This window comes from Protopterus annectens, chromosome 1.part0 (assembly GCF_019279795.1).
Source record: "Protopterus annectens isolate FY-2018-M chromosome 1.part0, PAN1.0, whole genome shotgun sequence".
Classification (NCBI taxonomy): domain Eukaryota; kingdom Metazoa; phylum Chordata; order Ceratodontiformes; family Protopteridae; genus Protopterus; species Protopterus annectens.
The window spans coordinates 1,526,119,299-1,526,143,234 of NC_056725.1; the positions used below are offsets into that span (position 1 = coordinate 1,526,119,299).

The following is a 23,936-nucleotide window of genomic DNA, read 5'->3' on the forward strand; positions in this document are numbered from 1 at the left end:
ACGTCTAGCTTTATCTTCTGCAACCACAATGGATATTGGATCCTAAACCAGATCTCCTGTCTCACTCGTCAGTACATAAAATCACTCAGACTATAACTATATGCTTTCTCCAATATCATTGATTGCCACTGAGTCCTCCTCATCATCTAGGGTGGCTCAAGTCTTATCTGCTTCACAGAAGCCCTCCACTTGGAATGTCTACAAAAGTAAATGGAAAAAGTTTTCTATTTGGGCTACTGACAAAAACCTAGTTCACTTTCTGTTCATACTGGACTTTTTAGCAGGCCTCTTCCATTTGGGTGGAAGTTACTCTACCATCAAGGCTCAAATTAGCCTTTTCAAATTTTACTGTAGGTTGAAGTCATCTTCTGTAGCATCCCTTAAGACTTCTAAAGACTCTCTCAAAAGCAGCTTCATTTTGAACCTCCCCCACCAAATAAGGCTCTAACCTCCTCGGGACCTTACTCTGATGCTGCAAGCCTTTATGCAACCTCACTTCAAGCCTGCCTGTTCTGCCAGTTTCAAGTTTTTTTCTTGAAAGACTGTTGTTGGTGGCTGTAACTTCTGCCAGACAAATTTATGAACTGCAAGTCTGGTCTTTCAAACATTTTTGTTTGACTTTGTACAAAGACAGAGTTAACTCTTAACTCTATCCATACCTTTGTACCTAAAGTAACTAGGGCGTTGGCCTTGAATCAGTGTATACGGTTGCCTGTTTTTTCCCTGTAATCACTGTAACTAGTGGGAATAACCTTTGCATACTTCAGATGTACATAGTCATCTGAGATTTTATTTGCATGGCATAAAACCAGCATATAAAGATGCTCAGCAGTTTGTCCTTTCCTAATGTTAAATAGGGGTCCAGAGTTTCTAAAGTCACCATGTCTAGATGGCTGTCTGATTGCATTACTTTTGTCTATAGTTCAAAGGGTTTATCTCTTTCAACAAAGGAAAGATTACCTTTCACTACATGGTTCTGTTTCTGCTGCCTTTTTCAAACACTAATTGATGGAAATCTGTCAGTAGCAGCATGGTCTGCAAAGCATACTTTTGTCAGGCATTGCAAATTAGATCTCGTTTTTAGACCCAGAGCAGCTTTCAGTACCACTATACTCAAGGGTAACCTGCCATAATGCAACCCAAGAATACTGGTAGCTGGGGAATCTGTTCCAAACAGTTGAGATGAACAGAGGGACAACATATGACATGAATGCTATGTACTTAGCATAACATTAGGTCCTTATTGTCCTCCTCTGTCTCATCAACCCCTCATCTCCTCCTTGCTTCCAGAGTGTTAGGGGTCCTTGTATTTTTTCCTGGAGGATCATGATGGACCTTGCCTGAAGCCTTCCTACATGCCCTACTATCCTTTGGGTTCCTTTTTTTCCATGGGACTTCCTAACTGTTGTAAGGGGTAAACTCAATCTGAGGACTAGTCTTGACTCACCATTATGGGAGAAGGGCAGCTCAAGCACTGGAGAAGCTCTGAAAGTCTTGCTGGCTATAAACCAAACAGTCAATTCAGATGAAGGGGCAATGGGGATCTAATGTTGTGATAAGTGCATAACTTTCATTTATGGTAAGTGAACTGCACAACTTTTATACCTCTTGTATATCACTTAAAGATGTTTACTGTACTCATAAAACACATTTTTTCTCAGTACACAGAAAAACTACCACATATCCGTATCTTTCCTAAAATAAGCTTTTAATATTCTCCTGGAATATTAGTACTTTACAAAAAATAACCCCACCTTTTGGAATACTAGCTGGCATCCGTTTAAAACTGTCAAATATAAAACAGCAAGTAACTAAAGCAGAACGTTACATTAGAGCATGCTTGATGTTTATGCGACGTCTGCATCTACTGTTGCAAAGTGGCTTTACTATAAGCATGGCTATTAGCAGAATAGTCAGGGGACTGTGTTATCACACAGTGATAAATCAGGGACAGCATTCATGAGATGCTTAATTCCTTCCCAAGAAAAGGCACATAGGGTTAAGGATGTGAGCTGTAGTTGATTACCTTAGCCGTCATTTGCTCACTATGTGACCTTGAGCAAGTAATTTAACCAGACTGTGCTTGGAGACAACTGGGGAATTTTGACTAGGCTGTCCAGTGGTGTCCTGCACTGCAAGCCTAGTAACCACATATGAACCTATAATGGCTGAAGATCTTGTGCAAGACCAGGAGGAAGTATTGATGATGGAGCATGTACATATTCTGTCTATAGCTCAAGATTTTAGTAGAGTCCACATCCAGTAATGGCCATGGTCTGGACTAAAGTTTTGCTGATGCTGGCCATTACAAGACTCCAAGAATTATCATAGCTTTAACTTATCTGCTCCCAGACTCTCTTGACAAATTCTGCAGTCCCATTCATTGACTCTCAACATCGCATGGTCCTGTAGACGTGTATTAATTCTTTGTAACTAATACTAAAACTTGCTTGACGCATACAGAATATGCATCCTAGGATGTTTAACTGAACTAAGCTAAGTGTAATTCATATAATGACTGTCAAGCCTGATCGTTTATTAATCCTTATCTCTTTGATCTCTGTCACCGGCCTTCCCTGTAAGAGTCTAATTTTACGCACCATGCTCTGACCACTCCTCCTTTTCTTTCATTGTATCACAGGCTCTTCTTACCTAAACTTTCAATAGCACTAAAAACCTTGAATACAGTTGCATTAAACAATCTGTTTCCAGTCTTCCTTCTCCTCCTTTAACTGTTAATCACTGTTATCAGTCCAGAGGTGCAAATACTGTGACTGTTATCTTCTCATATATTTCTGAATAACTTTCCAGATGTTTTTACCAGTATATCTGTAGGCTTCAGAGGGCCAACAAAAAGGTTTGGATGACCAGTAAAATTACAGGCTTTCTTTAGTTTTGGAGTTGAAACATGTTCATAGGTAGGTACTAGGCTATCTGCCTGAGGGCATTTATAAGCCTAGCCAAAGTGTGTCAGCCTTCAACGCCCCATTGATTAATTAACTGAGCCTCTGTCAAGAAGAGCCAGTGAAGTGATCCCAGGGGTGTATTTTCTGTTACCCATCCACTCGTCAAGGTTTCTCTTGAAGTGTTAGTGAGGGGCTGTGCCTAATGTAGTTAGGAATTTTGTTCCAAAGCATGGGGAGTCTCTGTGACAAGAATCTATCCCTCCAGCATGTTCTATTTATTGTTGTGGTGAGGTTTAGCTCGCTAGAGCGTGTGGCTCGCAGTGACTTGGATTTCTTTAGGTGGAACATGTTCATCAATTCTGAGTTGGACATGGCTTTGTAAGTCAGTCAGAGATCACCTCTGAGTAAGTGATATGCCACTGAGTACAGCCGGAGTTTTTCAAGTCGGGCTGCATAGGACATATGTTTGAGGCCAGTAATCCACTTGGTGAGGTACTTTTGTGGTCTTTCCAGCTGTTGGAAATGTCTTGTGAAGTACATCTCAAATGGGGCATTGTACTCTATGATAGGTCTGATGAGTGACGAGTAGAGGGGCACTATAACCTCTTTATTTCTAGATGCGAACCCTTTAGTAATTAGATGGGCTACATAGAAGGATTTCCCCAACTACTTTGGCAATATGATTGTCAAAGGAGAGATTTCTATCTACCTGGGTCCCCAGATCTCTTGTTACTTCTTCTGTATTAAGGAGGCTGCCACCTATGTGGTAATTTGTGGGTGTTTTGTTTTTCCCAAATGGGATGACTATGCATTTTTTGGCATTTAGCTTGAGACCATGACTTTGACACCAGGTGTCCGTCTCAGTAAGGCCCTTTTGGAGGATGTCTGTGTCAGCCGGAGAGTCAGTTATGGCTCCCAGTTTGCAGTCATCGTCGAACTTGGTTAGCCATAGTCCTCCTGTGTTTGCCTGTACTTCTGAGAAGTATATGCCAAACAGTAGGGTTCCCAGGACCGAGCCTTGTGGGACATCACTTGTGACTGGTTTAGAGTCGGACCTGGAGCCCGCAATTCTTACCGTGTGAGTTCTGTCTGTAAGCCAGTTGACAACCCATCTATTGACGTAGGGGTTTATGTTCAAACTGGTGAGTTTTTCTATAATTCCCGAGTGGGGAATGGTGTCAAAAGCCTTGGCGAGGTCAAGGTAGGCTGTGTGAACCACCTTCCCCTCATCTATGGCCTTGGTGACGGTCTCGAAGAAGTCAACCAGGTTTAGTAGGCATGATCTGCCTTAACAATGCCAAACTGGGTCGGGTCAAGTGTTTGGAGGTTCCCAATGTCTTTGTTAATGAGTTCCATGATGATGTGCTCCATAGCCTTACAGACCAGGCTAGTCAGGCTTATGGGGCGATAGTTACCAGGGTCAGTTGTGGCCCCTCCTTTGTGGAGTGGAATAACCGTTGCTGTGCGCCATTCTATGGGCACGTAGCCTGTGTTTTACTGGAAAGCCAATTCCTCTCATACTCTCCAAGATAGGTCTGTTTCTCTTGTAGCCTCTGCAGGGAAGTTGCTCAGTGCTGTAAAGCTATATATTTTGTAATAAACAGTTCTCATTTCCAAATTAGCCAGGGTACTCCAGTAAATAAGTAAATTCCACTAATTTCAGAAAAAAAATTCTCAGTGATCTGGCCACAAATGGTGCAGGCACCAGTGAATGTTCTCCATCCACCACCCCCAAGCACAAGGTGAAATTACATTAGTGTATTTCTTTCTCGGTTATAAAAAAAAAAAAAGGTCTATATTGACAAACTAATCAGTGCCCTCCTGCACCTTGTCCCACTAGGACCAGATGATATTTATTGATTAAGTTTTTTAAAACAAAACCTCATCTTAAAACCACTCTACTTCTCATACAGCTTGTCCCTGAGCATACAGAAAGTAACCCTTATGCAGTTAGATATACCTTGCCAAGTTCATCAGCTTATATTAGGACCATTTCTCTTCTTTCTGTTCTAGTGGAGGTACTTAAGAAGAGAGGCCACACATAAATTTGTGAATACCTTCAAAAAAGCTTTCTGGACGTCACACCACAATGCATAGCCTGTCTGGATAAGGAGCACTACAACTAGATTATGTACCCTGACAGACAGCGTCGTCCTAATTGCCAATAAAGGATATTTAACAGGAGCTGTATATATTGATCTTACCAAAGCATTCCTTCTGGTTTGCTGTCAAAGTTATCTGAAACCACAGATCTTAATTGTTCGTGTTTTTCGGCTTTTCCCGGTTAGGGGTCGCCACAGCGGAACTCCAGTCCGCTAATGATTGGCAGTAGAATTTTACGTGCTGGCTTGCCGGACCTAATGCACAACCTTCAACGAAGGAATGCCCATTCACGCATGTCGCCACACAAGACGCTCTAACTGAGAATCGAACGGGCAACGTTTAACTGTGAGGTGACAACGCTACCGCAGCACCACCACCGCAGTGAAACCACAGATCTTAATACTTGTTGAAAAAGACTGGATTTTAGTCTGTCTTCTCATTTTTAGCTTCTGCCCCAAGATGACTGATGATCATTTGATCACTCAGGACATAGCAGATGGCCAGCTTCCAGAGTTTAATGGCACCTTCCATATGTACAAACCGTTATCATTTCAAGCAGAGCTGAATAAAATCTGTTGTTTGGGTGCCATTCTCATTAGAGCTTTTCTGTCAACAAAAAGCACACCTTTTGTGGGCTTCCAAGGATTGGTCAATTAACTGTTTTTCAGTGTTTGGCAGATAAATTCTCTTGGGGCTACTTTAACTTTTTATGATAAAAACACATCTTTTTCTGTGAAGCAGTTAAGTGTATCTAAAGAAGTGTTTTTGTGGACTGTCACATGACTTTCTCACTTTTTACTATATGAAGTGCGATTTTTTTTTACTTTTGTTGAAAAAAATTGTTAAACTAAGTATCCTATTTTTGTCTGACTCCATGCATGGGTTATCAGATCCAATAAGATCTGACAATGGCTGCTTTTTTATTTTCTTGGATGTATGGCTCCGTCTCCAACCCCTACCCATCATTCTCTTCCATCCCTGCAATATTTCAGATCTGATTTCCTGCTAGTTAGGTTTAGTTGCAGTATTTTGGTTTAGCACTTCTTCGGTGTTGCAGATAAGTCTTTCTGCCCTTTTTTTGTAGCCTTTCCATCTCTTTCAAAATCATTCAGATATCCCTCCTCTTAGCATTTTTTCCAGTGAGTTTTCCTTAGTAGTTGTTTGTTAGTTTACTCTTTGACAAGTGAGGGTATGTCTTCCTGCCATCTTAGCCTTCCACTTTCCTGTGTGTGTGTGTGTGTGTGTGTGTGTGTGTGTGTGTGTGTGTGTGTGTGTGTGTGTGTGTGTATATGTATATGTGTATATATATATATATGTGTGTGTGTGTATTTATATATGTATATATGTCTGTATAAAACACTAAGTAGAAAATAAATGCAAGTGCTGCCACCAGACCGTAGGACATAAAACTTTAGTAAAACAACAAAATAAAATCAGATAAGCTCTTTCGGGTAACACACAACCCCTTCATCAGATCTAATACCATTGAAAAAAACAGTGCAATTTAAAATACTTAAAACAACAATCAGCTGCTAGAGTTCAGGGCAAGGCCCGCTTGTTAGCAATTTAGACCTTCCTCCTTAATCTCTACCCTTTTAGAGCTGGTTTCAATGGAATATTCGCATTCAAGCCTGGAACAGGCTTGTAACTTAGCAATCCATTTCATCTCATTCTTTATCTTGTGTATCTTTGAGAATCCACTGTTTGTGGGTATTGCTGGTTCTTGAATATGAAAATAATCAAAAATATCCTTGGTTATTAATCTTTCTGTTAGCAGACATGTCCATCTATTCTGAATGTGTTGGCATTTACTCAGTATCTGTAGTTTGCTGAAGGACACACAAGAACGGTCCGCTAACATATCTTGCATTTTTGGGTACATATTGTGTGGTATCCATCGCAACCACGGCTCCTCCCTTATCTGCAGGTTTAATAATTAAACAGAGGTTCATCTGTAATTCTTTAAGAGCAGAACTCTCAGCTCTTGTCATATTACAGAACCTCCGTTTATTACTTGCCAGGAAATCCGCTATGTCTCTTTCACACACAGGTTCATAGGTGTGTATTAGGCTAATGGCCCTGGGGCCTTTACAAGCCTAGCCATAGGATTACCCTGGCATCATACCACTCAGCCTTAGTTTCCAGTACCTCTGTTGAGTAGAGCCACTGGAGTTATCCCAGAAGTGAATTTTCTATTTCCCATCCACTCAAGATTCCTCTTGAAGAGGGTTAGCGAAGTGCTCTGCTTGACATGTATGGGAGGTCTATTCCATAGCCCATCCATAGCATGGGCAGTCTCTGGGTTATGAACCTGTCCCTCCAGTATATTCTGTTGACTGTGGTAATGAGGTTGAGATCTCTGGAGCGTGTGGTGTGGAGGGATTGAGATTTCTTTAGATATAGCATTTCTAACAGAGCTGGGTCAGACATGGCTTTGTAAGTCAAGCAGAGATTGCCTCTGAGTAGGCGATATGAGACAGAGAATAGTTGGAATTTTTTGAGCTAGGATCCTCTCTGTTAGGTACTTTTGTGGCCTCTCCAGTTGTTGCAGGTGTCTAGTGAGGTACATGCCAAATGGGACATTGTACTTGATGACTGGCCTAATGAGGGAAGAGTAGAGAGAGAGAGAGACGATGACCTATTTCTTCCTGGATGCAAAACCTTTAGTAATGAGATGTGTCACATAGAAGGACTTTACCACAATGCCAATGTGGTGATCAAAAGAGAGGTTGCTGTCAACCTATGTTCTTAGATCTCTTATAACGCCTTCTGCATTCAGTGGAACGGGTTTTTCCCAAAGGGGATAACGACACATTTTTGGTGTTGAGCTTAAGGCCATGGTTCTGACTCCAGTCGTTGGTCTCAGTGAGGCCATTTTGTAGGATGTCATCATCACTTGGGGAGCTAATAATAGCTCCCAACTTGCAATAGTCTACGAACTTTGTCAGCCAGAGTCGCTTCGTGTTGGCCTGGACTTCAGAGAAGTAGATACCAAATAGGAGAGGACCCAGGACCGAGCCCTGTGGGACTCCACTCGTGACTAGTTGGCATTCTGACTTGGAGTCAGCTATTTTCACACTGCAGGTTCTATCAGTGAGCCAGTTTGCAACCCACCTAGTGATGTAGGGGTTGATGCCTAGCTTAGTGAGTTTTTCTATGATTCCTGAGTGGGGATTGGTGTCAAAGGCCTTGGCCAGATCAAGGTAGGCTGTATGAACCACCTTGCCTTCATCCACAGCTCTGGTGACTGACTCAAAGAAGTCGACCAAGTTGAGCAGGCATGATCTACCCTTTACAAAACCAAACTGTGTGGGATCCAGAGTTTGGAGATTCCCTATATCCTTGTTTATTAGGTCCATGATGCTTTGCATATCAAACTCGTCAGGCTAATGGGGCGGTAGTTCCCAGTGTCTTTAGTCGCTCCTCCTTTGTGGAGAGGGATGACTGTAGCAGTGTGCCAATCAGTAGGGCAAAGCCTGAGGTGAGGCTGTGATTGAACAGGACACACAGGTGAGGTGCCAGTTCACTCTGTAGTTCATGTAGAACATAACAAGGGATATTGTCAGGTCCCATAGAAGCTGTATTCTTGGCCTTGGACAGTGCTGTTTTAACCTGAGCAGCAGTAACACTGGGTTCCTGGCAATCTACTGGTATTGTGATTGGTCCTTTGGGGGCGTGGTAAAGTTGTTACTGAATCTGTCGGCCGGTATATTGGCAATATCTGTTGGCTCGGTATAGGCGGTACCATTGTGCAGTAGCTCAGAGCAAATCTGGGTATTGCCGTGGAGATTCTTTACATAACTATAGATGGCCTTGTGGTTGTCTACTGTCTGCTGCAATTCTGTTTTCATAACTAGCTTTAGAAGATTTGATGATGGATCTCAACTTTTTGTTGAGGCTGATAAGGGCAGTCTTGGGACTTCACCTTATTCCGCATCAGTTTCCTCCTCCTGTTGTAGAGTTTGTTTATGGCAGGGGACTACCAGATTGGCTTCCCTTTTTTGGAGGAGAGCGTCTTGGTTCTATTGGGTATGGCGAGATCCATGCATTTGTGTATGTGTTCGTACAGTGCATTGGTGTATGATTCGGAAGTCCTGCAACAATTCTCCATTTGCATGGGTGTCATGAAGTTAGCCACCTCTGTTTTTAAGAGCCCAAAGTTGGCTTTGGAGAACTTTTTCATGGTGGTTACCTTTGCGAGGGGATGTGGATTTCCAAGGTGATTAGTTTGTGGTCAGATCTAACCAGGGAGGAGCTGACTATTGGTGTAGAGCAATGGGTTGCCCCTGTTAGTAATGCGCACAGACAACTTAGATTCTTCTTGGACAGGACTAATCCTCAAACGAAATCTGAACAACTGCTGGTGGCAATAATTGCAGGGACAGAGGGGAAGGCTATTTCAAAGCAAAACATTCCCAAATGGATAGGCCATTGCATTCATTTCTGCTATAAGCACCATGGAAAACCTATCCCACAGGGGATCAGACCCCACTCAATCAGGGCTGCATCTACCTCTACAGCCTTTCTCAGAGGCATACCTACCAGGGACATCGGAGAAGCTGCTACCTGAAGTTCTGTACATACTTTCACCAAGCATTACCATTTGCCAATTTTCTCTAAATCCAGAGCTGTCTTTACCACTGCAGTTTTGAAGGGCCTTAAAGCAGGTCCTAATGCTATCTCTATTCCTCCTCCCATCCTTAGGTTTGGGAATCTACCCAAACTGCAGCAGTGAAACACGAAGAACATAGTACAGTTGTGTACACTTACCATAAATGTAGATGTTAGAGTGTATTCACTGTTGCAGTCCTGGTTACCCTCCCTCCAGCCTCCTGACTTTTTTGGCTATACCTCTTCTCTCCTTTTCAATGCGTAAAAGCTTTTTGGTGTATTTGCTTTTTTGCTTGAAGTATAACCTTGTATATTTATAGATTTAATTGCTTCCCATTAGGGGGGCACCTGAAATCTGCGGCAAGAAAAAACTGATGTAATGACGTCTGCTGCATGTTTTATACCCCTGACGTCACAGAAGAAGGGAAAGCAACCGACATAGGACCCAATACTTTGTTAATCAGGCCGACTGAGGGCTACTGCAAGCAAATAACCCAAACATAATGACTGCAACAGTGAATACACTCAAACATCTACATTTATGGTAAGTGTACACAACTGTACTGTCTTGGCTGGAGAGTGCATGGCTTCTAATTTGGAGATATAAGCCCATCTCTCTGAGTCTTGGGAGGTAAGAGGAGAGTGTTGTCTGTGTACTTGAGGCAGTTTGCTACACTGCCTCAAAATGCTCAAGTTCACCAGGTTAATAGGAGAAAGCACAGGAAACTGACCTTTAAACATGTCAGGGAAGGATGGTCATCGTTACGAAAGTACTGTAGCTGTTTCGTTATAGGATGTCTAGTGCTGATAGCACTTGTGTGCTACGAAAAGCCTGATGAAGTGCCAGGAGAATAAGCTAATTAAAGTGCAAGAGAGAAGCAAAAGTTGAAGAGGATAGAAAAAAAAAACTGCCCAAACAGCCAATAAACTACAATTTCGGAGCCAGAAACCACTCCTGTTGTGGTAGATAGGCTACCTAATGCTTACCACTCCCACTGATGAGTTGGAAAGCTTCCCTCTAACACAGAAAGTTCTGGGGAACTCAAACTTGCAAAACAGTCCTGGATACAGCAAATCTGCATCTGGACTACTCTAGTAACAGGAATGGCAGAAAAGCTTAGAACTTTGTTTTTTCTGCAAAAAAAAAAAGCTAACTTCTAGCTGGAATACCTCAAAAAGGATTTAAAACCATGCAGCGGAAGCTCTAGATGCTGCAGACCTGTATTTAGACTATGCTACTCAATTTTAAGGTTAAGAACTCAGTAAGAAAAAACTCACAATGAAGCCCAGATTAATCATTTATAGTCAAAAGAATAGCACTTGCAGTATGAAAAAAATACAGTTAAACAGCAATGAAATGCAGTTAAACAGGAATGAATTGCAGTAGAGCGCAATGAAATGTAGCTACTCAGTAGATTGCTTTGAAACAATAGCTCACAAATCACTGCAGTATCAGACAGCACTAATAAAGCAGTGATTCAGTAGAGTACCGTCATCAGTTTAGTAAGGCTACCAACAAGCAGTAATAAATATGGTAAACAGCAAAATGAAGTAGAAAGAGGTACAGTTTTTCTAATAGTAGAAAGGGAAGAGACAGAAGATAATTCAAGGTTCAGAAGCTAAAGGGGTGGTCCTTTGCTAAGTTCTCACTGTAAACAGTAGAATGAACTGATGTAATGTGACTGGGGGGGGGGGTGTCCATTATCATCTTTATACCAGAGGTGCGCAACTCAAAGCCACCAAGACTTAAGACCACCACAGCAACTGTGCTGGTGGGTGGGAAAAACAGTTGTACAGATTACAGAGATATGTATTAAAACAGAAGTGCAGAAAACATTTGAAAATAAGCACTTATCTTTTTCCAGTATCAAGCAGGGCAGTAGTCGAGTCTCTCTGCAGCTTTGAACAGCTTGAACAAACAGGTATATCTGGTTTAAAACACTGGCTATTAAAGGCAGAGAAACAGAAACCAGCCCAGTTATCGAATCAAAAAAACAATGTTGCAGGAATGCCCTTAGCTAGATTAAACCAGTCTGATTTACTTCCTGCTACAAAGAAAACAGCAAGGCCTCTCTAGACAAAAGATTTCACAACTTAACACTGAGATCTCGGTCTACTTATTTGAATGTTTATTTTCCATAGCCTTACCTCAGTTTTGTGTTAGTCAAACCTGATTTAATTGTTCGCTCTATTGTGCTCATGCTTTAGTGCTTACTAACTTTATATACGTGTATGATATGTATCTATTGCTTCAGGATATTTGCCTGCAGTCTTTTTTTCTAGCTAGTGATTAAGATTTTACATTTTGTGATCATGTTCTTGGTTGTTGCCAAAGTGTGATCTGTGAAAAGTAAGTGCAAGAAAGGTCTGTTTTCCTTCCACATGAAACTGATAATTTGTTTGTCTTTCCAGGTAGTATTCTTCCAGTAACTGTGTATGATAAGAATAGTTTCCGAGTTTTGTTCCACTTTGCTAAAGATTGTCCTGCGGGCAGACCAGATGTATTGGTGGTTGTAACATCTATGATTAGTACGGCACCACTGCCAGTGAAAAATATTGTGTTTCAGTCTGCTGTACCAAAGGTATGTCCATGTTTCTCAGTATGAGAGGGTACATGTAATTATTTCTAAACTGGATTAAGAAAAAAAAAAGAATCTTTAAGAAATGGTAGAATGTGAATGTGTTTTCTTTCATCCAACTGCATACAACATAAATTTGAAGGCATTCTGTGTGAGGATATATTGGTATTTACTCTGCTAATATTACTAGTTTGGTACATCTCAGTTTCTCGTTTCCACATAACGTTTGCTAGTGCACACTTTGATGTAATGTGCTAGGCTAGGACTATATGCTTAGATCCTGCATTGCCCAGTTCTTTTATGCCACATGCACAATTGTAATTGTGAGCATACATTCACAGTAAGAAATTCTCCTTGTCCAGTATCCAAGATATGTAATCCTTCTATGTCTTCCTGTGGGGTCCTGACATCAGTGGATCACGAGCTGAGACTTGAACCAACAACGATGGGAGATGCAGTGAGATTCTGAAGTCTTATGTTATATCACAGAAAGGAAGATGCCCAGCACAGAAAACTTTGGTCAGCTATGGAGCATTGCCCAACATATACATGGGGAATGAGCCAGAGACAAGGCACTTTCAAAGCTTCCTTATTCAGAATCCATCTGCAAGATGACCTTGGGAACTGTTAAGTTCTCCCTTGAGTAATGAAGGTTGAGATATGTCTGCCATTTTGTTGAGGATTTTTTCCTTGAGTTGTCACTACCAGCACTTCCACATTTAAGCATTCAGGTCATAATTGCACCCAGCTGTCTCATGCGGAGTAATCCATGGAGTTGCTAAACTTAAGGCTTATTTGTTGAAATTGAGACCAAAGACTCTTCTACTCTGGTCTTCCCTGAACTGAAGATGACGTGCTGGTTAGAGTTAAGTAGAATCTTGCTCATAAATAGTTACTAGACATACAGCCCAGAAGACCATTAGGGAGCTCAGATTCCTAATTGCCGTAAAGCAGTGTATGGTTAAGTGACGTGCTCAAGGGTACACATTAGGCAAATGAAGATGGAAAGATTCAAACTTTGTACCCGTGGAACAGGAAGTAGCTTGTTAGCAGTCGGAGCTTTAGTTCTCCTGTACTAACTGCCAGCTGCTGAAAATTAATCTAGATATCTAGGGTGGGAATAGAACCCACAGCCTTCTGATATGATAACATCAAAGCCAAGTTTGCTACCTGATCGTTGTGGGTCCTTGCCTTCCAGATAGATCAACAGTGTGACTGACAGATGGGATTTGAGCAGACTGTCTGTTTTGCAAGTCTTGCCATTGTGGATGAGAAAATATGTAAAGTAGCATGTCTTGACACAGTATGTTTGCCTTTATTTTGCCGGTAACCTCACTCTTAAGGTGTACCCAGGCTGTGAGGTAAGGGAGTGTTTTCAATATCAAGTTTCACTTGGGAGGGGTGTTATCCAAGATAGATGCAGCTTATTATACATCTCCCTCCCCATAGCTCCTCTAGGAAGCCCTCCCTTTGAGATTCATTTAACTGTCATGAAATCCATCATAGACTGGCTTACCTCTTCTCTGTCTTCTTCCAAGAAGTGGTTAAACCATTATCTGGAGTAGCTGATGAGGAAACTTGTCTTTGGCTCTTCCCTCCATGTGGGAGCTGTTCTGATGGATTTATACATTATATATTTGCACACGTGCATGTGTGTGTGTGTATATATATATATATATGTGTGTGTATATATATATATATATATATATATTTTTTTTTCTTTGCAGAGTAATCATCCAGATTCAGCATTCTTTAATTAAGAGCAGCTCTGTATAAGCCCTTAATGCAACTGAGTGGTGTGAGTGACATCTTGATGAAGCATTTCATTGTAGAGTTCAGCATTATTTGAATGGTGCAACACAGTTTTCAAAAATCTAGAACCATCATTCCACTTTGCCATTTGATGGAGAATCCAAAGCTCTGGGTGGGATGAACAAGAAAAATGTTTTCTTCTCTACTGCGTTGTGACTTCACCTTGGTCCTTTAACTCTGTCTTACCTATTTCTGTAGTCTTCTTTTAAGGAACTGTGTCTGAAAAAGGTATAGACACCTGAATCGATGATTAAGGAGGTTTAGAGAAAGGCCACTGCTTCTGAAGTTGACTTCCCCATAGTCTGTCATAATTTTCACTATGCTGACTTTGTCACTAGAGACTGTTAAAATACCTTCAGAAAGGAAAATGGGCAGTCTGATTTCCGTTTCATTCTTCCCCAACATATGGAGGTATTGGATCTGACCTCTGGCCCATCTTGTCCACATATCTCAGACTTATGGGTCCAACTCTCGAGCTCTTCCTGCTACTTATAATGCCCTTGCTAGCCTACAGTACCCCAGATGTCATTTGCCACTATCTTGCATGGATGCAGATGCTCTGTCAGAAGCTTTTTTTTTTTTTTTTTTCGAGCATTTGTGAGTAGATTTTTCATCAGGAAACCTTAACCAATTAACTTTATCTACATCCTCCCTCTTTAGCTATCTAGATTTTTGGAATTTCTACTCATTAGCCCTTTCTTTTTCTTCCCTTTTTTTCTCTCTTGTTAGGTATACTTGTTCTGTACCATTGTCGGTACCTGCTTTCCTTTATTTCTACTACATTTTCTACCCTATTTTAGGGTAACTACCCCTACCATTGTTCGTAGTTTTGTTTTAGAAAAAAATAAAAATCTTCCTTTTTATCCTTTCTTCTTCCTTTCCAAAATTATAGCCGAGAAGCCAACAGGATTTAAAAAATGCACTTCCTGTGGGCACAAATTTCCAAATTCTGATGTCCGCAGTGTGTGCGGTTATTTTCTTGGAACAGTACACCTCAATACTAATTGTGCTGTCTGTACTGCATTTAGTTCTAGGGGGATTGCTCATAGGAGGAACAAGTTGGTCCTCAATGGATTACTGTCCCCTTCCTCCGCCTCCATGGCTCAAAAACCCCCCAACATTCTAAAGCTCCATCAGAGCCTAGAAAGAGGTCCCCTCCTCAATCTTCAAAGACTCCTCCGACCTCTGTGACTTTGGAGCCTCCTCAGAAGATTTAAAGATCTTTGGCTCCAAAAAGGAAAACTTCAGATCCTGAGCCTTTACGTTTGATAATTGTATCAAGTAAATCTACAGTACACCCTCCGGAACTGTAAACCTCTGATTCAACCTCTGGAGCTTCAGAGACTGCCAGAACTCACCCGGCCAAGTTTGTGATCGATCCAGTGTCTTCTCAGCTCCATTCTCCTTCCATCTCTATCTCCCATGGGATCTGTGAGCCTCCCTTCCACTTCCCATGTAGTAATATCTCCTTCTCTGATCCGTCCCACAGCTTCAGAGCCCTCTGATCCAGGAGTCCCAAGACAATTGGTGTCAGAGCCAAAGAAGATTGTCTTCGACCTGACAGTTTCAGCTCCCATCCCCTTAGATCAGGACGAGTCCTGGAACCGAAGCTTCAGTGTTGGATCCGTGGGGGCTAGGGTCTGTTGCACTGTTGCCGGTCCCACCCTTGCTGCTTGGAGCCTTGGCTCTAGATAGCTGTGGTCCTCTCCCTCCTTAAGGCATAGATCAGGATAGAGTCTGGGCTTGTCTGCATTTGGAAGTTTCTGGTCAGATGCATCCAGCCATGACTTCTCCCAGTCTGTCTGCCTTCAAAGTAATGGAGAGAGTTTTCTCTCGTCCAAGAGACCCAGTTTCTTTCTTTCTTGGATCCTACATCTATTCTCCTGGCAGGTCCAACCTCTGATCCTATCAGACCTATTCCACAGGGTCAGACAGTATCAGCTAGCATCCAGACAGTTCCCTTAGATGAACTTCCCCCTGTCTTCGGACAGATCCCTGGAACATCTCACTAAGGAGGTTCCCCCGTAAGAGAACATGCAAAAGGAAGCACATAATTCCCCTTTTAGAATCTCTCACAGAGGATACAGACTTCGAATGGGAAGGGACCCCAGATAACCACCTGCTGATGTCTCATTTGGAGACATTTTGGAGCTCTTAAGCAGAAAGGTCTTTGGTCCTCAGATGCTCCTTCCCCAGAGGAGTCAGTATTTTTAGAAGCTTTTGTTTCTGGCTTATCTACGGTGACTCCCCAGACTGATGAGTTAATCTAACTACTCTCCAGGCATAGAAGAAACCAGATTCTGTCTAACCATTTCTCCATCTTGCAGATAAGATTTTGGCTGGACCAAAAGATAGACCCCTTTGAAGCAAAGGAGTCACTGTTGATGCTTTGGTTGTGGAGGCAGCCACAAAAAAAGATGCTCATGGTGTTTATTCTGTGTCCTCCAATGGCCACGATGACGGTGGATGCCTCCCAGCTGGGGGGGGGGGGGGGCATTTCTTGAGAAGGACATTCCAAAGCACGTGGCCCTCTTGAGACCAGTTTGCCCATCAGTGTCCTAGAGATGATAGCAGTCCTTCTAGTGTTGCAGGCATTTCAAGATGTTCTCTGTCTGAGGATTATTACGATCATACCTACAAACATGTCTGTGGTCTGGTACATCAACAAACAAGGGGGAACTTGATATTACCCCTCTGAAAGGAGCTATGAGAATGTGACGGTGGGCGATCTCCTCCAACCACTTTCTAGTGGCAACGCACATTCTGGGTAAATCCAGTGTCCTAGAGGACAAACTCAGCAGTTCCATTCTGATGGGTCACGAGCAGTGTCTTTCAGTGGCAGAGAAGCTTTTCCATCATTGGGGCCAACCTTGCTGCAGTCTATTTGCATCTGCCCACAACAAGTACACCAGGTATTTTGCCCTAATCCCCCATCAGGAGGAATCACCGAGATATGCTGTAGTCCATGTTTGGCCCTGTGGTCTCCTTTACGCCAGTACCTCTAATTCCAAAATTCTTACAGAAAGACAGTCAGTTGAAGAGCTCAGTTGCCCTCATTCCCCTCTTTTGGCATTGCCAGGTGGTGGTCCCCTTCCTTTGGTCTCATATTCATTGCCCTCCATGGATAGTGGACCACAGTCCAGGCTTTCTCTCACATCCCTCTGGGATGAAGCATCCCAATATTCCAAGCCTCAAACTAACTGCATGGTTTCTTCAATTCCATTAATAGTTAGATGGCCCAAGTTTTCCTCCCTGGTTCATCATATACTTTTATCTTCCTAGGAAACCTTGTACTAGGAAGATTTACAAGAGTACATGGAAAAGATTCTCAGTTTGGGACCTTAAAAACAAAACTGACTCTTACTGCTCCTTATTATTTGGTTTTGGAGTTTTTAGCTTCTCTCCGTCATGAAAGTGCTATTTTTTTTCCACAATCTAAGTACTATTAGCAGCTATATCAGATTTTTATTCAGGAGAAAAAGCTTATTGTTTAGCTGCTTTCAAATTGTGCAAGGCTTTCCAAAAGGGCACCTTTTCAATCAGGCTTCCAGTGAAAGGTTCATCTCCTTGGGATTTGACAGACGTACTTCAGGGGTTGACACAGCAACCTTTTGAACCTTTAGCAAAAACTGATTTAAAATTTCTGTCTTGGAAAACAGCATTTCTGGTAGCTATTACATCAATGAGGAGAATTTCTGAACTCCAGGCTGTCTCATCCAAATCCCCTTATGTTATTTTTCACGAAGACAATTACTTTACGAACCAGTCCATCTTTCCTACCTCTGAATCAAATATCAATTGAATAATTCACCTGCCTGTCATCTTCCCTAATTTTTCAAATAAGGGAGAGTATGTGCTACATCATTTAGATGTACATAGACAACTCTGTTTCTATTTACACGGAACAAAGAATTTCACGAAAACAGACAAGTTGTTTCATTCTTACCCTGGCAAATGGATTACAGATTGTATTTCCTTTGTATACACTCAGCAAGGTATCTCCCTAACAAGGCTGCCTAAGGATCATTCATCCAGATCCAAGACCACTTCTGTTTTCTGGTCTAGAACTTCCATTGGTATATGTGCAACAGCAACCTGGTCTAAAGCACATTCCTTTATTGCTCATTGAATTCTAGAAGTCAACATTAAATCACTGGTGCAGTAGCCTAAACTATTTGAGATTTGTCCTGCCTAGGAGCCTACCAGCTAGCTTTCAAACTTCAGGGCACCTTTCATGCACCCTAATTGCATGGGGATGAAGCAGAACCAAATAGAGTGCTGCTTGGGTGCCAGAAGCTTCAAATCTTCTCTCTTTTTGATGGTTTTGACTTTAGGAAAAGGGCATCGCCTGAAGCACCATCTCCTGGTATTCAATTAAAAAAAAAAAAAATCTGAGTCAACAATGATCGACTAAACTATGAAACTTGATTTTAGCAGGTATCAGAAAAATTAATTCCATCTACAATTTAAAATCTCATTGAAAATGTGCCTTTCAGTAAAATGATCTTTTGTTTGTAGCAACTCAGCCCCCTTGTTTAAAATGTCATCCCGTCTCGGCAGCCCTGTGGCACAAAAGGATAAAACCCTTACAGAGACCCATATGACCCATATTCAACTAGTGGCATGGGCACTCCAGGGGATGGAATTGAGCAGCTAGCATAAACATCACCCATCCTTTCAGGGAGGGAGGGAGGGAGCCTAGCCTCACTCTAGTAGCAGTGTTAAGAGCCTGGCAATCTCTGTACTGCAAGTAGTATACATCTTGGTCTGAAGGTTGTGCTTGTCCAGAAGGGCACATGCATCTCCCAAAGGCAGCAATTGTGGAGATGTCAAAGCTACTGCGGCATGTTGGGGAATGTGCCACATCCCCCAAAAGCCATACGATGCAGCTCTAGCATCCTTGATGATGTCACCAGTCCTGGACTTTGGTCAGGTTAAGCCCAGGGGAGGCTAAAACAGGTCTGGTGGACCAGGTGAACCAGCAGATGAGCAGGTGGTAGCTTGATAGCCAGCTGCAGAGAGGAGAGAAATCTCATTTCACCTGAAATTTAAAATCTCTGTGAAGACCTATACCTGTCAGCAAAATGGTCCTGCCCTCATAACAAGTCCATTATTAAATCTCCTGTTTATGCAGTCAAACCAAACCAACATCATAAATATCTCCATTCTTTTTTCCTGGTTACATGTTTCAAGTTAATTTTAATAGTTTGGATAAAATATACTGAAGCCTCATTTGCTTGTGTCATTGGCATCAACCTCCTTTTTTCCTCATTTTACTCAGTGTTGGGGTATTGCATCAGTTCTATTTTCCTTTTGTCAGCTTATAATATCTGTCCGTTTCTACACAACAGATCTTTATACCAGTCCTCCTCAATTTCCATCCTACCATAATTCCTCACTTTACATTTCAGTTTCTTTCTGACCCTCCCACTTTACCCATCTCCTTCAGATACTCTCCACCACTCTGTTATAACCAGGTTCTATGTCAGTAAGTAGCCCAGTATTCTTACCACCATTATCCTTAACTCTGCAGCTGTGTATTGCCTCTCCGTCTTCTAGCTTTAACTATCTACTTACTGATTAATCTTTCACACTCCTTACCTCAATTTTGTTTATGCCTTTCTGCTCTGCCTTCACTGCCCAGGCTTCTGTGCCATACAAAAGCACTGGATGTTATGTGGTCCAATCTCGCCTACATTCTTACTCACGGGTTCGGAGCCGAACATCGGCTTCAACTCGGCCAACTTATATTTTTCTAGCGCAAAGTCTCTAATTGGCTGGGCTAACCTGGTATCCCATGTTGCACCACTCCACAACCCCAGATCTTGTTTGCCGCTTGTAGAGCTAGGACGTGGTCTCGCTTGGCTGTGGCTAAGTAGATTTAAAACTTCTTTTCTCACTGAAAATTGTTCTTTTTCTTGACAAAAGCTATTTTAATAGCTGTTTGCTTGGTTTTATCGTTGTTTTTGTGGTGTGAGTGTTTGGTTGTGGTATCCCTCCATTCCTACGGGCTAGGCCCGTTTAAGTTAGAGGATCTAGTCCTCCCTCCTTTGTGTGGTTTGTCTGAGGAAAGCGTTTGTCCCTTGCTTCGGTGTGTGTCTGTTATCGTGTCAGAATCGTTTAATTTAGAGAGTCTGTCATCTGTTAGCAGTAGTTTCTTGCCTTATCCGTTGTGGCCTACAGTCCTGTTTCTGTGCGGTTGTGTACTGTGGTTTGGCTGTTATGTCTAAGGATCAAAAAGAACACAAACCCTCCGGGTTTAAGAAGTGTTCAAAATGTAGCTACAAGATGTCCGTAACTGATGGACATGCTGTTTGTGTATACTGCCTGGGGGCAATACATTTACAAGAGTCCTGTAGTTTTTGTCACGCTTTTAGCCCCAGGATGCTACGGGAGAGAAAAAATAAACTTGTACTGAAGGGTCTTCTTAAGCCTTCCTTTGAGGAGTCCTTGGACTCTTCCTCTAGTTCACAGTCTAAAACTAAGACTTGTAAGGCTAAGAATAGATCTCTGGCTCCATCTGTTTCATCGGAGCCTCCGGAGAAGACTACCAAATTGGACTCAACCTCCTCTGCTCCCTTGTCCTCGGGGCCACAGGAGGTAGCTGTGATTCTGAAATCTGCCTCGGCTCCTATCCTCTTAGAGCCCATTAGGAGCCGGTCTCCTAGTGTCAGACAAGGATCTCCAGATAGGAGATCACAGTCACCTTCTATCTCCTCCAAATCCTCCAGACTCTCTGATTTGGATGTGGATAGGGTGGTCCAGAGGCTCCTGCAGTCGCCGGTTTTGGCAAAATTATTTTTGGCTCTGACCCAGTCTGCTCCAGAGCCAGTCCCGATGAGTGCAGCCATGTTTCCTCCTCCAAGCACCTCCTTGTCTTCGGAGCCGGAGTGTTCTGCTCTGGGTGATGTTCTGTCGGCTCCGATACCTCTTAAGGCCTTATCGGTGCCGACGTCGGCTCCTACCATGTTGGCTCCATCCTCTGGTTTTGGAACCCGGGTTTCCTCGGTCTGGCCCGAGGGGGATACTTCGGGACTTTTGTCAGTTCCGAGCCTCCCTCTCGGCGCTTCGGCTCGGGGAACTTTGGTTCCGATCTTGGCCTCGGAGGTTGGTCAATCCTCTGATTTGGGGGGACCCGCCTTCGAGGCCATGAGGCGCGCACTGGCCAGATCCTCAGTCACATCAACCGGATCAGTCATTCCATCCCCTTCCACGCGGGTGAGAGCCTCTGATGTCCCCCTATCGGTTGACAGTGGAGCCCCAAGGTCTGGGGATACCCCCATGAGCGGTCCCCAACTTTCTGAGGGCTTCTAAGAAAGAAATTGTGCAAGAGGAAGCACATAGACTCCCAGGATGAGTCCCTCACCTCGGAGCCAGTCGGAGGCCGCATTTCGTTTTACCCGGAAGCCTGGGCAAGTATCACTCCGGATCGATGGGTGCTTTGTATAGTTACCGGAGGTTATTCCATCCCCTTATTGTCAGACCCTCCTCCACCCAAGAGAATCCCAGACATTCCACCCAGTCAAAGGGATCACGCAACACTAGAAATTTCAAAGTTGCTGGAAAAAGGAGTCATCCAACCTGTCCCCTCAGACCAGATCGGATTAGGGACTTACTCAAGACTCTCTTTTTGGTGCCGAAAAAAACAGGGGACCTGAGACCCATCTTGGATCTCAGCCGACTGAACAGCTATGTTCTAAAGTCCAAGTTCCGAATGGTCGCCCTTCAGTCTATTTTTCCGTTACTGGGAAAAGAAGTATGGACGTGCTCCATCGATCTCAAGGATGCTTACTACCATATTAAAATGGACAGGGCATCCAGGAGTCACTTACGCTTCTGGCTGGGAGCCAGTCATTTCCAGTTTCGTGCCCTGCCCTTTGGCCTCACCACAGCCCACAGGGTGTTCACCAAGTGTTTGACAGTGGTGACAGCTCACCTGAGACGTCAAGGATTCCAAGTGTTTCCATACCTGGACGACTGGCTCCTCACCGCCCCCACCAGGCATCTTCTCATTCAGGCCAGGGAAAAGACCGTTGCCCTTTGTCATCAACTGGGAATTACCTTGAACTGGGGAAAGTCTGCCTTGTTGCCCTCACAGCATGTCACATTTATAGGCGCAGAGCTAGACACAATTCACATGCAGGCGTTCCTGCCTCAAGAAAGGATAGAGGTGTTGCACAGTCAGGTTCGCGCGTTGCTACCCCTCAAGAAGGTTCAGGCCAGATGGGTCCTACAGCTCCTGGGATCCATGGCAGCCACCATTATGTTAGTGCCCCTGGCCAGATTACACATGAGGCTTCTGCAGTGGCTTCTTTCTGCCCAATGGTCCTTTCAGAAACTTTCCCTGTCCCATCTGATCCTACTCACTGATCAGTGCAAACAGGGCCTCTGTTGGTGGCTGTGTTCCACCAACTTGAACAACGGGAATCCATTTATTCCTATGACTCCAGTTGCCACGGTGACCACGGGCACCTCCCAGATAGGGGGGGGGGGCATTATCTGGGCAGGACGGTCCAAGGCACCTTACAGGATCACGAGGTACATCTGCACATCAATGTTCTAGAGATGAGAGCGGTGTTACTGGTGTTGCAAGCACTGCAGAGCTCTCTTCCCCTAGGAGCGATTGCAATTCACTCGGACACCATGTCTGTGGTGTGGTACCTGAACAAGCAAGGGGGAACCAGTGTCTTCCCGACGGTTCCTAGTGGCAATGCACATTCCGGGGAAGACCAGTGTGATAGCAGACAGGCTGAGCAGATCTATTCTGATGCCTTACGAGTGGTCCCTGAACCGCCGAGTTGCGGAGGAGATTTTCAACAGGTGGGGTCAGCCTTGCTGCGACCTTTTCGCCAGTCCCCACAATACCAAGTGCAGCAACTACTTCACTCTGATCCCCCCACAGGGGGAGTTACCCAGGGATGCTCTAGTCCACGATTGGCCTCCAGGTCTGCTCTATGCTTTCCCTCCATTTCCTCTGCTACCAAGAGTGATCCAGAAAGCCATTTCCTCAGGAAGCAAGACGACTCTTATTGCCCCACACTGGCCTCGCCAAGTCTGGTTCTCCTTTCTTCATCAGTATGCAGTGGACAGTCCTTGGACTCTGGACCCAGCACCAGACCTACTGACACACATGTCGGGACAGTCCCATCCCTCCCTGCGGACCCTCAGGTTGACAGCCTGGCTACTCCACTTCCATCCTTAGTCAGAATTCATCATTTTTCACCTGATGTACTACACATTTTATCTTCTCATAAATCTTCTACTAGGAAGATTTACTCCAGGAAGTGGAAAAGATTTTCAATTTGGGCTCAGGCCAAGGGACTGGATCATTTCACAGCCCCCATCACTGCTGTCTTAGATTTTTTATCCACTCTTTTTCAGCAGGGTTCTGCTCCTGCTACCATTAAGGTTCAGCTAGCCGCGATTTCTAATTTTCATACTTCTCACAAACCTTCTCTCATGGCTCATAAGCTATGTAAGGCCTTTTTAAGGGGCACCTTGTTACTTCGGCCTCCTGTGTCAGAACCCATCATGCCATGGGATCTAAATTTTGTGTTACAGGCCTTGACATCATCACCTTTCGAACCAGCTGCCACCTGTGAATTAAAATTTCTGTCTTGGAAGACTGCATTTTTAATAGCTATCACATCAGCCAGATGGGTGTCAGAGATTCAAGCGTTGTTCATCAAATCCCCGTATTTAATATTTCATAAGGGCAGGGTTTCCTTGAGACCTAATCCGTCCTTCCTTCCGAAGGTAACTTCTGCCATTAACCTCAATCAGTCCATTGAGCTGCCAGTTTTCTTTCCTCAATTTTCCAACAAGGCAGAGTTTACGTTTCATCAATTAGATGTACACAGGCAGCTTCGTTTTTACCTACACAGGACAAAACAACTTCGTAAGTCTGACCAACTCTTGGTGTCCT

At 43.4% G+C, this 23,936-nt stretch overlaps 1 protein-coding gene across 1 annotated transcript in view; it reads left to right on the forward strand.

Annotated features, from left to right (window-relative positions):
- Positions 1-23,936, forward strand: part of GGA1 (golgi associated, gamma adaptin ear containing, ARF binding protein 1) — a gene marked incomplete in the record, with an annotated part of 1,948,856 nt that overhangs the window by 1,499,660 nt on the left and 425,260 nt on the right. Inside the window, 1 exon segment of the mRNA XM_044067846.1 lies at positions 12,033-12,202. Coding sequence (XP_043923781.1) covers positions 12,033-12,202 — 170 coding nt within the window.